Here is a 15,007-nt window from a genome sequence, read left to right on the forward strand (position 1 = left end):
TTGTTCTGGAGTATGGGAAAACAGAGAATCCTCCAAATTATTTTATAAAATAATAATGTAGCTAAAAGGCTACAAGTTTTTGATTTACATTATCTGGACATTTTGAGGAGGTTCTTGAGCGGTAGTAATAAAAGATCTGAAATCACCAGCATGCTGAAGACTGATATAGATAAGAGTGAGATTACAGTGATCTAGTGAGTATAGCACCAGATCTCAATTTATGCTGTAATTTAGTAAGATGAGGTAGGAGAAGCAGTGTATTGTTTGAAGCAGCTGGAATGCATTACAGGCAGTCCCTGGATTACGTACAAGATAGGGACTGTAGGTTTGTACTTAAGTCGGAACTAGCGTCCAGATTCAGCCGCTGCTGAAACTGACCAGCGGCTGACTACAGGAAGCCCGAGGCAGAATTTCTCTGCCCTGGGCTTCCTGGAATCAGCCTCTGATCAGTTTGAACAGCAGCTAAATCTGGACGCCTGGGACAGAGCAGCTGTGACGCTGCCGGGTAGGTCCCCGCAGCACCGCACCCCAGCTGCACTACCCCAGGTGTCCCCAAGTCAGCTGCTGCTGAAACTGGTCAGCCCGCGTCCTCCGGGGTGAGAAAAGCCCCGTTTGTAAGTACGGATCCGACATAAGTCGGATCCGCGTAACTCGGGGACTGCCTGTACTGTTGTGGGAAGTGATAGAGGAGGGACATTTGTATTATGCTCTAATATAGCAAGAACATTATATTGTCCCCTACTTAGTGTTTCAAACTTAATCTGAAGGAAAAGAAAACACCTTGAGCTTTTGAATATATTAGAATGTCTAAAACTTATTTAAAAACTGTCAGGTCATGTGTTCTCTAACATTGTTGTTCATATTTTTGAAGTCCTATGATTCTGCGGATGACTGGTCTGAGCACATCAGCTCTTCTGGGAAAAAATACTACTATAACTGCCGAACAGAAGTTTCACAATGGGAAAAACCAAAAGAGTGGCTTGAAAGGTATAGATACGCTTGTATTTTTTAATTATAATATATAATCTGGAAAGCATACTTGATTTGAATGTCTTTATTTGTTTTGGTTTTTTTTGCAGAGAGCAGAGACAAAAAGAAGCAAGCAAAATATCAGTTAACAGTTTCCCAAAAGATAGGGACTACAGAAGAGAGGTGATGCAGGCAACAGCTGCCAGCGGGTTCACCAGTGGAAGTATGTGTAGTTTTTGGTTTGTTAGCGTTTTTTTGTTTTTGTTTTTTTACAGTTAAATGCACTTGGTTTATGTGCTTTGCTTACTTTGTATTAATACTTTTCTTTGCCAGACTAAAAAAGAAAACCCCTCTTCCGTAGCCTGTGCTTTTTGAGGCAGTCAGGGTGGCCCAATTCACTCCCCCCCCCCCTCCAAAATCTAACTAGAGAGAACTTCTCCAATGATCATACCCACCGATGTCTCAGAGCAGCTTTGAGGCTGTTGAACTAGAGTATTCACTTGTATATTTGTTCTGTGTTGTTATTCCTTTTATGTATTATTATTCATTGTGGGCTATTATATATGCAGCATTTATCCTTCAGTTTTGACTGCACAATGCTTTTCTCTAGCTACTGAGAGTCTTCTCCCAGTGTTCTTTTTTCAGTGCTTAAGATACTAGAGATTTATAAAGGGCCTGGTGATTATCACTATTTCTTTATAAATCACAGATGAGCAGCGTAATAATATCTGGAGAAAATATATTCTGCTTCAACAAGTGTAGAACGAAGTAAGGAAAATGCACATTTCAAGAAAAAAAATTGTATTGCAATTAGAGCTGCCAGTTAATCACAGTTAACTCATTTGATTGACTCAAAACAATTATAAATTAATAATGATTTGTCATAATTTTTATAAATTTTAATAATAGTAAATTTGTTATAAATATTTTTGGATGTTTTTTCTCCTTTTCTAATATGTTGATTTCAGTTACAACACAGAATACAAAGTGTACAGTGCTCACTTACTTTTTACTGTAAAAATTTTCTGTTGATGGCAGTCTGAATCAAATGATGAAAATGAATGTGCTTTCGATCGTTATCGAGTAGAACCAATCATTGGTATGGAAGCATGTCCTCTGGAGAGGGATAGTCAGAGCATGAAGGGGCATAAAATGTTTAGCATATCTGGCATGTAAATATCTTGTAATTCCAACTGAAATAGTGCCATGTGAATGCTTGTTCTCACTTTCAGGTGGCATTGTAAATTAGAAATGGGCAGCTTTATGTCCTGTAAAAGTAAACATGTTTCTCTGTCTTAGCAATTGGGTGAGCAAAAATTAGGACTGAGTGCACTTGAAGGCTCTAAAATTTTACTTTGTTTTATTTTTTGAGTGCAGTTATGTAAAAAAGTTCTCAATTTGTAAATTGAACTTCTTCAAGTGATTGTTCATCTCGATTCCAAGTAGGTATGTGCATACCGCATGCGTAGTCATTGGAAGGTTTTCCCCTAGCAGTATGTGTCGGTCAGCAATGGAGACCCTGGGCCATTATGGTGTTGTATATAGACCACCGCTGACCTTCCCCTAACTCAGTTCCTCCTTACTGCCAGTGAAGGTCGTTCAAGCTTTCTTTTCTCTTGCCTCGGCCAAGTGTATCCCATAGATCTTACTGTTTATAGTGTAAATAATTAATAGTTGAGTAGTCAACAGTTCTTAGATAGTGTATGTAGACAGTCTTCTTAGTGGGGATCAATTTTTTCTCCTCCCCTTTCCCAAGGACTGGGGCGTGCCTTGGTTCCATGACTTTAAATGCTGTTCTTCATGCCAGAAGCCAATCCCCACAAGGGACCTCCCCGCCCCCTCACCTCATGACTCTTGCCTTAAGTGTTTGGGGGAGGCACATCTTGCTGGTAAGTGCAAGATATGCCAGGGTTTTTGCCTGAGAACCAGAATGGAGAGGGACATTAGACTCAAACTCCTTCGGCTGGCCCTGAAATTTGCTTTGTCAATGCGTTGAATGCTGTCTTCGGTTGAGGGCACTGCAGAAAGATTCTGCTTTCAAGATGCCTCTGCTCCACCATTCTCTGGAGCTGGAGGTCAGAGGAGCGGCCTCCCAGCACTGCTCACATTCACCAGTGCTCACATTCACCCTAACCATGGCGCCGCAATTAGAGCACAATCTAGCATTGAGGTACCACCCACAAAGGCAATTAACCTGCCCAGTGCTCTGCATCAGCCAATGCATCTGGAAGTGCAGAAGGACTTAGGACAGGACTGATGGGACTTTCAGTCCTTCCCTGATGAGTCAGTGGCAGGCTCATCTTTGTCCATATCACCTATTGGTAGTAGAGCCCATCAGGAGCTGCTCAGAAGGGTAGCTCAGAACTTAGGCCTGCAGGCTGAAGAGGTAGTTGAGGACCTGCACCCTATGGTGGACATCCAAACCCATGGCGGACCCTTTAGGGTGGCTCTGTCCTTTATTAACATTATTTAAAATACCACTAAGACCCTTGTGGCAGACCTCTGCTTCAATCCCTCCCACTGCAATGGGAAAAGCAAGTATTTTGTCCCATCTAAGAGGTACGAATATCTCATCTATATGTGCATCCTCAACTGGGCACTCTGGTGGTTGGTGTGGCCTATGCCAAAGAGAGAAAGGGACAGCAAGGGTTGACCTGTAAATCCAAGGAGGTAAAGAAAATGGACTTCCTGGACCATAAGGTCTATTCGACTGGGGGACTTCGGTTGAAAATATCAAATAAGCAGGTGGTTGTTTACTCCTGAGTGTTCTCAGGGAAGTTTAAAGAACTCCTTCCAATGGAATTGTGTTCCGAGTTTTCAGCCCTCTTGAAGGAGGGTAAATTATTTTCAGTTCCTCCCTTCTACTGACACTGGGTGCGGCTGACTCTGCCATGCACACAGTCTCCATAGGCATTGTCATGCACAAGAGTTCCTGACTCCAGGTTTCTGGGAGTCCTCCAGAAGTGCAGCAGACAATCCAGGATTTTCCCTTTGATGGCTTAGTGCCGTTTGCTAAGCAAACAGATTCCAGGCTCCAAAATGTAAAGTATGTTAGGGTGACCGTAAAGTCATTGGGTCTCCATATACCGGCCCGCCGGAGAATGCCCTTTGAGCTCCAGTCTCCCCTGCATTACTTCCCATCTCTGCAGAATCATGACTTTGGGAGAAGGGGCAACCGCAGGAACAGGAAGAGGCCTCCTAATGCCTCTAACGATCAAGGACAATCCTCCAGGCAGTCCCCTGTTTCTAAAAGAAATTTTGAAGGTGGTGCATTTGGAAATGGTGCTCCACTCGCCATTCTGGATCCTTCCCCTATGTTTGGGGAGCAATTATCCCACTTCTACTGTGCTTGGGCCCAGATTACTTCAGATTGCCGGGCCTTAAGCATGACAGAACTCAGATATTCTTCCCAGTTTTCCTCCCTCCCAGATTCCTTCTCTGTCCTTCTTCAGGGACCCTTCTCACAAGCACCTCACAAGATAAGTAACAGGAGTAAAAACCCATGCCCTTGAAGTCTTGGGGACCACCACTTCCAACTCCTGTTTCTTTCTTATCCCAAAGATTAATGGTGGCCTTTGGACCTTTGCACCCTTAACCAGTACATATAAAAAAAGCTGAGGTTCTGTACGGTTTCCCTGTCAGCTATCATTTTCTCACTGGATCCGGATGTTCAGAACTAGGGATGTGAGCATGTAATTGTTTACATGATTAACTGATAAGCCTGGGCCACAAAGGGGGCAGGGAGGTGGGAGCCAGTGCCTGTAAAGCCCACTCACCCACGTGTGCCGGCTCCTGTGGAGTGTCTGATAGAGAGGCAGCAGCGTGGGGGTTGGGGGACAGGTGGGAGCTGATACATGTGGGAAGCCGGCTTTCTCCGGGGGGCCGGCTTCCTGCGTGTACCAGCTCTGCAGAGATGCCCTTCCCCTTGGCACTGCTGCCTCTGTGTCAGAGGCAGCAGGGGGAGGCAGGCAATATGTGTAACTGCTGAAAAATTCAGCAGTTACACGTTACAAAAATAAATGTTTGCTAACATCCCTATTCAGAATGAGTTGGCTGACAGCCTCTGCTGGAAGTTCCACTGTCACAAATGGTTTTTCATCTGGATATCGCAAACTGCATATTCTAGAGAAGGGGCTCTCCCTAAATAGACCTCTTTGCAACATGCCAGAACAGGAAGAGTCAAATTTATTTCGTTCCTTCCTCAGTCTCAGCCTGGGTACTGTAGCAGACACCTTACACATTCCATGGAAAGCTAGCCTGCTGTATTCATTTCCTCCATTCACACTCATCCACAAAGTCCTGCTCAAGATCCTCCAGGATGAGGCATTGGTGATTCAGGTGGCACCAGCGTGGCCCAGGCAGTATTTGTATACAATGCTAATGGGCCTATTGGACAAGATGCTACTCCTGCCTCTGATTCCTGAGTGGTTCGCTCAGGACCATGGCTGTCTTCAGCATCCAACCTGCAGTCCCTTTATCTCATGGCCTGGAAGTTCTGTAGGTGAACCAATTGGAGCTTACATGCTCAGTAGCGGCTAAAGAAGTTCTTTTAGGCAAGAGAAAACCACCTACTCAGCAATATACATTATCCAAGTGGAAGAGACCAGATGGAAAACCTTTTCAAAAAGGTATTCAACCTCTGCAAGACTTGGTTATGACAATTCTGGACTACTTTTTTTCCCACTCGAAACAACAAGGTCTCACTGTAGCTTCTGTAAAGGTGCACTTAATGGCAATTTCTGCTTTTCACCCAGGATAAGGGGCCAATTGTTGTTCATGAACCCAGTGGTGAATCACTTCCTGATGGTCCTGGATAGAATGTATCCTCATGTGAAACAACTATCCCACAATTGGACTTGAAGTTGTTTCTGTCTAAACTAATGGGTCTGCCCTGTGACCCTCTAGTGACCTGTTCTCTACTCTGTGTCTTGGAAGGTGGCATTTCTAGTGGCTATTACTTCTGCCAGAAGGGCTCTGATGTAAGGGCTTTTAAGTTCAGAGATACCTTGTCCTTACAGAAGATTGTATAAGTTGCTGCTCCAGCCTCACCCAGCATTTCTGCTAAAGATGGTCTTATATTTTCATACCAACCAGGACATATTCCTGCCTGTTTTTTTACCCAAAGCCGCACATGTCACAAAAGGAGTGATGGCTTCATAGTCTCAATGTCAGACGTGCCTTAGCTTTCTATCTGAAGTACATGAAACCATTCAGGAAGTCGATTCCAACTATTCATTTCCATCACAGGTAGAACAAAGGGCTTCCCAGTCATCTCACAGAGGATCTCCTCCTAGATACTAGCCTGTATTAGGGTTTGCCCATGTTCCCATCCAGGACATTGGTAGAGCAGTGAGTTGGTCTTTAGTGCATACTTTTACATCTTGCTACACCATTCTTCAACATGCTAGAGATGGCGCTGCCTTTGGAAAGTAGTACTTCAGTCTGCCAATCAGTGATTTCTCAACCCCCTCCACAAGAAATCTGCTTGAGTCACCTACTTGAAATTAACATGAGCAATCACTTGAAGAAAAAATGGTTACCTACCTCTTGTAACTGTTGTTCTTAGAGATGTGGTGTTCATGTCCATTCCAAGATCCACTCCCTTCCCCTCTTAGTTTCTCCAGCAAGAAGGAACGGAGCCAGACAAGGGTCCACGGCTGTCTATATACAGCACCACAGTCGTGCTACTCCAGGGTTACTGCTAGAGAGAAAGCCTTAAGACTGTGCACGCAGGATGCACATTGTAATCAACATAGCAAAGCACCTCAAATATCAACAGTTATGAGAGATAGGTAACCATTTTTCCATAATTAATAGATGACACTACAGTTGTATGAGGTGAATTGAAAAATAGCTTTTATCTTTTTTAAAATGCAAATGTATGCAGTCAGAAATTATGAGGTGAGTAATGTCCACTTTGTATTGTGTTGTAATTGAAGTGAATGAATGAATATATTTGAAAATGTAGAAAAATATCCAAAAGTATTTAAATAAATGTTTTATTATTAACAGAGCAATTAAAACTACAGCTGTTATTATTTTTAAATCATTTGGCAGTCATAATAACAATAACTATTTGCTTTTGTGAATATCCAGGTGTATAGAAGAGAAATTCATAAAATGTGAAAATGTTTTGCATGGATCTGCAATAATTTAGTCTTGCAGACTATATATAGCATATGCATATATTTTATTTTAGTTGGGGGTGTTAATGGACTCTTTTTAAAAAAAACCCGTAAATATAGAAGACTCACTACAAATAGTTTGTCCTTAAGCAGAGTACTTAACTGGAATTCTAAATTGGACAAAGGTCTTAATGGTGTTTGAGAAGGTACATGAATAAAATCAGGTGGTCTTGTTTGCCAGCACCCAACTGCTAGTAGCTATTGTGCTCGCAGGTGAGAGTTTTAAAAAATTTAATATCAGAGTGGTAGCTGTGTTAGTCTGAATCTGTATTGCACCTTATAGATTAACAGATTTATTGGAGCATAAGCTTTCGTGGGCAAAGACCCGCTTCATCAGATACATCTAGTGGAAATTCCAGAGGCAGGTATAAATATACAGGCATAAGAAAAGAGTTCCAACCAAGAGTAAGGTTAGTGATAACGAGGTCAATTCAGTCAGGGAGGATGAGGCCCACGTCTAGCTGCTGATGTGAAGGAGTGAACCTCAAGGATATGTCTAGACTATGTTCTATTTTGGAAAGAGGCTATGCAAATTCCGCAGGAATCTTCTGATCTCCCTTTCGAAAGCCCTTTCTTAAGTGAAAGTAGTCTGGATGCTTTTTTTTCCTGGGGGGAAAACAATCCTTTTTGAAAAAACTGCTCTTCCTTAAAAAATGAGGTTTATACATTTTTTCAAAAAAGGGTTTTTTCCCCCAAAAAAGTGTCCATACTACTTTCACTTTAGGAATATCTGCTTTCGAAAGGTGAGATCGGAAGAAGATATGCAAATTCCCGTGGAATTTCCATATCCTCTTTCGAAAATAGAATGTAGTTTAGACGTACCCCAAGAGAGGAGAAACTGCTTTTGTAATTGGCTAGTCATTCCCAGTCTTTGTTTTGACACTATCGCCTTAGGATTAAACAAAAACTGTGAATGGCTAGCCAACTACAAAAGCAGTTTCTTCTCTCTTGGTGTTCATACCTCCACATCAGCTGCTAAACGTGGGCCTCATTCTCCCTAACTGAATTGACCTCGTTATCTCTAACTTTACTCTTAATTGGAACTCTTTTCTTATGCCTGTATATTTATACCTGCTTCTGGAATTTCCACTACATGCATCTGATGAAGTGAGTCTTTGCCCATGAAAGCTTATGCTCCAATAAATCTGTTAGTTTATAAGGTGTCACAGGACTTCTCGTTTTTAAAAATTTAATGAAAGTCTAATCACATTTAATGATGTGTATGCTATTGAATTAGTCATAGTCTTTGCACTGATAGTGAAGCTTCTAACTGAATCTTTTTTCTTATTGCATCATTCTTTGTGAACTCTGAACAACAGTGGAAGACAAGCATTCCAGTGATGCCAGTAGTATACTCCCTCAGAATATTTTGTCTCAGACAAGCAGACACAATGACAGAGACTACAGACTGCCAAGAGCAGAGACTCATAGTAGTTCTACTCCAGTACAACATCCCATCAAACCAGTGGTTCATCCAACTGCTACCCCTAGCACTGTTCCTCCTACTCCATTTTCTCTACAATCTGATCACCAGCCAAAGAAATCCTTTGATGCTAATGGAGCATCTACTTTATCAAAACTGCCTACACCCACATCTTCCATCCCTTCACAGAAAACAGAGAGAAAAGGTATGTCATATAAAACAGAGAGAAAAGGTATGTCATATAAACTGTTTTATGTTGCTCAGTATTGCAAGTTGAATTTTGACCTTTGATCATCTAGTCTGACCTCCTTTATATGAAGGCTTCCCTGATTTAATTTTCCGTTGAAACTAGAATGTATCTTTCAGAAAAACAATTGCTCTTCTGGGTTTGCCATTTACAGGCATATACTGCAAACTTTATTTCAGCTGACCACCACTAAGAGTGCCTAAAATCCTTTTTATGTTATTGAGGAACTTTACAATTACTCCAGTTTTCAACATAACCGTAGTATCCATGTTTCAAAGCCCTCTTGGACTCATGTATTTTCTATCACAGATTGTATCTTGTTGGGATTCCAAGTGACAAAATATTTGTTTTCCTATAATGCAACATGGGAATATGGACTGGTGCATATAAAACTGAGCAGTTACACTCTTATGTATATCAGAAGTATAATCTTGAAAAAATGGGTGGCATTCTTTTATTTTGGTAGCTGTCTTCATAGCAAAGGGAAGGTTCTCAAACAACTGCTGAACCTTGGTGGATAACTCAGAGATAACTTTGGTGGATAACTTGGTGGACCCCATTGTGGTTCACTCGGTGCTTCCAACCCACCCGCTCATTATCAGGAGTTTCGGAGAGTCTGGTGGCCCTCCCTCCTAAGTCCATTTTTTTTTATCCATTTGTCAGTCTCATTTAGCATCTCGATCATCCAAGAGCCCACTGGCTTTTTAGCAGGCTTCCTAACAATACAGACACACATTCTCCCAGTAGTTGAGAGTTAAGAAACCTTTTATGCAGTGGTGAGCAGAGATTCCCCTGCTTTCCATTAATGGCATTTCTTTGTTCTAGTAATACTAAAGTGATATACACGCAAAGCAAATGCACATGAATTGAGGTGCATGCTGATTGCACATAGCATTGACTGTAAAAGCTCCATCTGCATCCAGTGAAAACGCTGCTACGGTTCAATCAGCACACCCCAGAAATTCTAAGTATGTTACGTGCAGTTAGCAAAACTATCTTATCCCAGGACATAGTCTTGGTTACAACAATCTTGTGGCTCATTGAGATGGAGGGTCACTCATGCAGCTCATTCACTAGTCTAAGTTGCCCATTGTTGCCGTACAACAGTCCAGTTCCTTTTTCTTTGCCCCCTCCCACCTCTTCCTTCACAGAGCCCAGCTGTGCCTCTACTCCTCCACTTATGTTCACATTCACTGCTTCCCAGAAAGCAGACTCACAAACGTACACACCCAGCCCAGACACACTTAACCCTTTACCCCTCAAAACCAAGTATCCAGAGGGAGAAACAACTTGTTTTTGGTGCCTGAATTTGCATGGATTTTTCCTGCACACTGCTTCCTTCCTTCAGGGTGTGCTGGGAACTGCAGCTGCTGGGAGCCCTCGAGTTCCCTCCAATCCTCTGGTCTTATTTTCTGTTTGCATACTGGACTCTGCTGGGTCCATCAGCCCTTACTGGCAGCCAGCTTCTGTGCAGCTCGTTTCTAAAACCCTGCTTATCTGTGGCTATTTGCTTCATATTTACGGATAGTGGAGCAGGGCTTTATTTTATATCTCCTGCGTAGGGCTTCCCCGCCTACCTGGCCATCAGGTGGAGGGAGGTCGCCAGCACAGGCCCCTGTATGCTGGCAGTGAAAGGATGCAACAAACTCTATCCTAAATCTGTATGCAGGAGGGTCTGACAGCTAGCCTACCCAGCCCTCTGCTGTCATGGGTCCCTGCTGTCCCACCTTGCTGCCCCTTATCTCCAGTCTACTACCCTTTACTCCCAGTCTCTGCTTTCATACTGCCTTACCTGCCTCTTCCCTGCATGACTCTGCCCCTTCCTTATTCATCTGTGCTTCTTTCTCCCTCCCCTCCAGATGATTTGCTGTGTTGATGGGGATTCAAGTAAAATCCAGTTTGCACACTGAATAATGAGTTGAGGCTAGTGGATGCGGATCCAAGTTTTTTTATCCATGCAGAGTTCTACCCATTTCTGTGGGGGAAAAAGAGATTCTGGATGCACATTAATTTCCACAAAATTCTGCATTATGTAATGCCTAACTATTATTAGATGTCAGTACTGTAGGTGTAATTTTTTTGGGTGGGGGGGACGGACATGATGAAGTGTTGATTTTATGGATTTTTTTTTCCCCCTGCACATGGAAGAGGTGGCATGGGAGAAAGCGTAAATGTGGTTGTGGGAGAAATTAATGTTCCAATCCTTGGGACATTTTCACATCAAGAACTGCAGGTCCCGCCATCATTCCCTGAGATGGCTTCCACCATATTTTGGGACGTCCCCTGGCATCTGGTCCATGAAACTCCTTGATTTAGGTCTCGCTCCTTATCCTGGCACAAGTCTTGGAATGTGACATATGGATCACTGGTCTCCGGTTGCAGATCCGCCAAGCAGCGGTGGTCACCAATGTTCTCGGGAGGGGCACATCACAGTTGGACTGTTGCTTTTTTAAATGCAACTGTGGACACTGTAGTTCTAGTAGATCCTGTTTGCTGGATACTGACCGCTCCAGATACTGCTCCAGTATGGAGTTAGGGCCCAATATTGTTGGGGCAGTCTCCTAGACCTTCAATGTCATGTATATCGCAAGGACTGAAAAATGCCCAGTGGCTGGCTCTGTGATACTACTGGACCCCATTGTGGTTCACTCGGTGCTTCCAACCCACCCGCTCATTATCAGGAGTTTCAGAGAGTCTGGTGGCCCTCCCTCCTAAGTCCATGTGGATGAAGGCAATCAACCTACTGGACCACCAGTGAGTACCATGGAAGCCACAGTACCTGCCTTCTGATTGTTGCAAGACAAAACCATCAGTGGGACCCCTCACCCTGTAGCTCAGGATGATGCCAAGGCACCACCAGGAACTTCTAAGAAGGGTCATATCCAACTTTAGGCTGCATGCTTAGGAATTGGAGGAGCAGGTGGATTTCCTGTTTGACATCCTTTCCTCCATAGCCCCTGCAAAGATGCCCCTTTCCCTTCATGAAAGGATATATAAAATAATGCCCTGTGACAAACCCCCTCTTCTCCCCCCCCCGCCAATCTTTAAGCGGTAAGTACTCTGTCCTGATAAAGGGGCATGAATACTTCTGTTCCCATCCTGCCCCAAATTCCCTGGTGGTTGAAGTGGTTAACCACAGGGAACGTCAGGGACAACCCAGAGCTATGCTCAGAAATAGACACCAAGAAATTGGTCTTGTTTGGTTGGAAAATGTCTTCCTCTAGTCTTCAGTTGAGGAAGGCTCACCACCAGACTCTCTTGGGCTGCTATGATTGTAATGTGGGAGACCTGAGGTCAAATTGAAGAATGCCGCGTTATAGGGCTCCTGCAAAGAATTCTAGGTGAGGGCACGGCTACTGCCAGAGCAACTCTCCAAGCAACTTTGGATGCCATAGATTCCGCAGCTCGCATCATGCCATGTGCCCTGTCCATGTCGCGAGCTTTCTGTCTCCTTTTCTCGTGAGTTATCCACCAAGGTTCAGCAGTTGTTTGAGAACCTTCCCTTTGCTAGCCAGGCCCTTGTTTGTGGAGTAGACAGATAATAAATTACATGGGATGACAGACTCCTGTACCACCCTGAAACCTTGGGGTTCTGTGTGGTGGGCCTGGTGTGTAAGAGGTTGAATCCACAATCACCCCAAAGGCCAAAGGAGCCAGTGCCGGTAGGACACGCCACATAAAAAGCCCAAGCACTATAGACGGCACACGAGGCACCTGCCCTTACCACCTTCTCAGTCAGTGTTGACTTGCTCCAGACAAGGAACTAAGAAGTTGTTTTGAGGGTACACCTGAGGACAACACACTGAACTGTTCTCTGGATCAAGTCTCCCTAATTTTTGGTAGCCACCTTTTCAATTTCCTGTTTGCATGGTCAGCAATGACTTTAGATTATGGATACAGTAGTGCTTAGTACAGTAGTGCATAGCTACACCTTCCAATTCATTCTCACCCCACCTCTCTCTATCTCTTCAGGGACCCTTCTCATGATAGTCTCCTTGAGGGAGCTGGTGTCTGATGCCTCAGATTAGGTCTGGGGTGCTTACTTGGGATCACTCCAGATGCAGGGATAGTAGTCTACAGAAGAGAGGGCCCTGCACATAAACATCAGGCAACTCAGCATAATCTGAAACAGATGCAAAGTGTTTTTACCTCACCTGTCAGGCAGGGTGGTTCTAGTCCTTACAGACAAAATGGCCACCATGTTCTACATCAGCGTTTCCCAAACTATGGGCCGCGGCCCAGTACTGGGCCACGGGAAAAAATACTGGGCCTCAGCGTGGCTGCCAAGGTGTTCCGGGCTGGGCGGATGCAGCCGTATGTTTCAGGCTCCTGGCAGAGGCATAATGAGGGTTACCAGGTGAGCTCTTATTGCTGACTGTGGAGAGGAAAAGGGGGGTTGGATATGGGCCGCAGGGAAGCAGGGTCGGGACAGAGGAGCTGCCCGGGGGAGATAGGGAGAGGAACCTGCCGGCGGAAGCAGGGCTGGCTGGGGTAGCAGGGCTTGCCAGAAGAGATTGGGAGAAAATCGGCTGGCGGGGACAGCGGGGCTGGCCCAGAGCGGGAGCGAGGAAGGTGGGAGGGAAGTGGGGAGAGAATTGGCCAGCAGGAGCGGGGTGGTTCAGGGCGCACACAGATCCTGAATATAAACTTAAAAGCAGTGCCTTTTAAATATCCCCACTGCTGACAGTGAGGTTTAAAGGCACTACAGTGTGTCAGAATGGAGAGAACCTGGTGCATTCACCATCCGGAATGAGAATATGGATAAAAAAATTCCAACGATGGCGTCAGCTTTCTGAAAATAAATGAGCTCCTTTTCAATACACGATGTGATGGTGCAGGGTTTTATTGGATTACAATCCATTTTTCCAATCCATATTCCCTTAACTTGCTGGTAAGAATATTGTAGGTGGCCGTACCAAAAGCTTTGTTAAAGCTGGCCCTCGGGGCTTTGAGAGGACCAAAACCAACATATTTGCATATTTGTCATTTGCTTAATGAATATTCAAATGAATGTTACCGGTCCTCTGAAAGCTCATGAATGGATTTACTGATCCCTGTGTCAAAAAGTTTGGGAACCCCTGTTCTACATCAACAGACTTGGAGGAGCCTGCTCCGCGCCTGTCTGTGAGGAAGCATTTCAGCTCTGGATTTCTGCATTCTCCACGGCATCTTCTTGGAAGCACGGCATCTTCCGGGAACCTGCAACGCGGTTGCAGACCACCTGAGCGAAGAGTTCTCATTTCACCATGAGTGGGCTTTACATCCCAAAGTGGTGAGAGTTGGGCTTTCCCTGAATAGACTTGTTCACAGTGAAACAGAAATCAAAGCGACCCAGGTTCTGCTTCAGGCTAGATCTGGAAGAAGGCTCCTGGAAAATGTATGGAAGACGTTTTTCTTTTCCCTTATCTGGATGGTCTCCTGAATGTGCTGTCCCTATTCCTTTTGATCAGCAAGGTCCTCCAGAAAATCAGGCAGGACGCGGTAAAAGTAATATTCATTGTACCAGCAAGACCTCACCAGCACTAGTTCAGCCCACTCATGAGTTTTCTCCTGCAGTCCCCTCATCCATTTCCGCTTCACCAGGATGTATTGTCCCAGGATCAAGGCTGCCTCTTCCACCCGGACCTGCGGCTACTCCTCCTCATGGAATAGTTACTTCCTGGTTGAATCTGTGGGAGTATGCCAGTTTAACTGATGCACAACAGGTGCTTCTGGAAAGTAAGAAGCTCTTTACTTAGTCTAACTGAATGACAAAGTAGACCTGATTTTCGATCTGAACTGCACAAGGAGGAGTCACCCCTGCTATGCTCTGCTGCAGCTGATCTTTGATTATCTCTTACACTTGAAGCACCAACATTTTGCACTAGCTTCAGTCAGAGTGCATCTTGCTGCAGTCTCCATGTTCCATCCCCTGATTCATTGTTGCTCAGTGTTCTCCCATAACATCACAAGCTGTTTTTTGAAGGGTCTGGAAAGACTATTCTCTTAGGTCCCAAGCCCTCTTCCCAGTGGAACCTCAATCTGATTTTGGCTAGGCTCACAGATTCTCCATTTGAGCCAGTGGTCTCTTGCCCCCTTTCACTTTTCGCTTTTTTTGTGGCAGTTACATCGGCCAGAACAGTGTCAGAGCTCGGTGCATTGACTTTGCAGTGGGGGAGTAGCTCCTAAACTCGCCGTGAGCCG

General features: G+C 44.4%; 1 protein-coding gene across 3 annotated transcripts in view; it reads left to right on the plus strand.

The window, feature by feature from the left end:
- The window catches only part of WAC (WW domain containing adaptor with coiled-coil), a 93,088-nt gene that overhangs the window by 54,499 nt on the left and 23,582 nt on the right, over positions 1-15,007 (plus strand). For all 3 annotated transcript variants that reach the window (XM_075922588.2, XM_006124776.5, XM_006124779.5), the window contains exons 5-7: positions 872-987; positions 1,080-1,192; positions 8,474-8,782. In XM_075922588.2, coding sequence (XP_075778703.1) covers positions 872-987; positions 1,080-1,192; positions 8,474-8,782 — 538 coding nt within the window. The remainder of the gene's footprint in view (positions 1-871; positions 988-1,079; positions 1,193-8,473; positions 8,783-15,007) is intronic.

This window comes from Pelodiscus sinensis, chromosome 2, assembly GCF_052426305.1.
Source record: "Pelodiscus sinensis isolate ZL-2025 chromosome 2, ASM5242630v1, whole genome shotgun sequence".
NCBI lineage: Eukaryota > Metazoa > Chordata > Testudines > Trionychidae > Pelodiscus > Pelodiscus sinensis.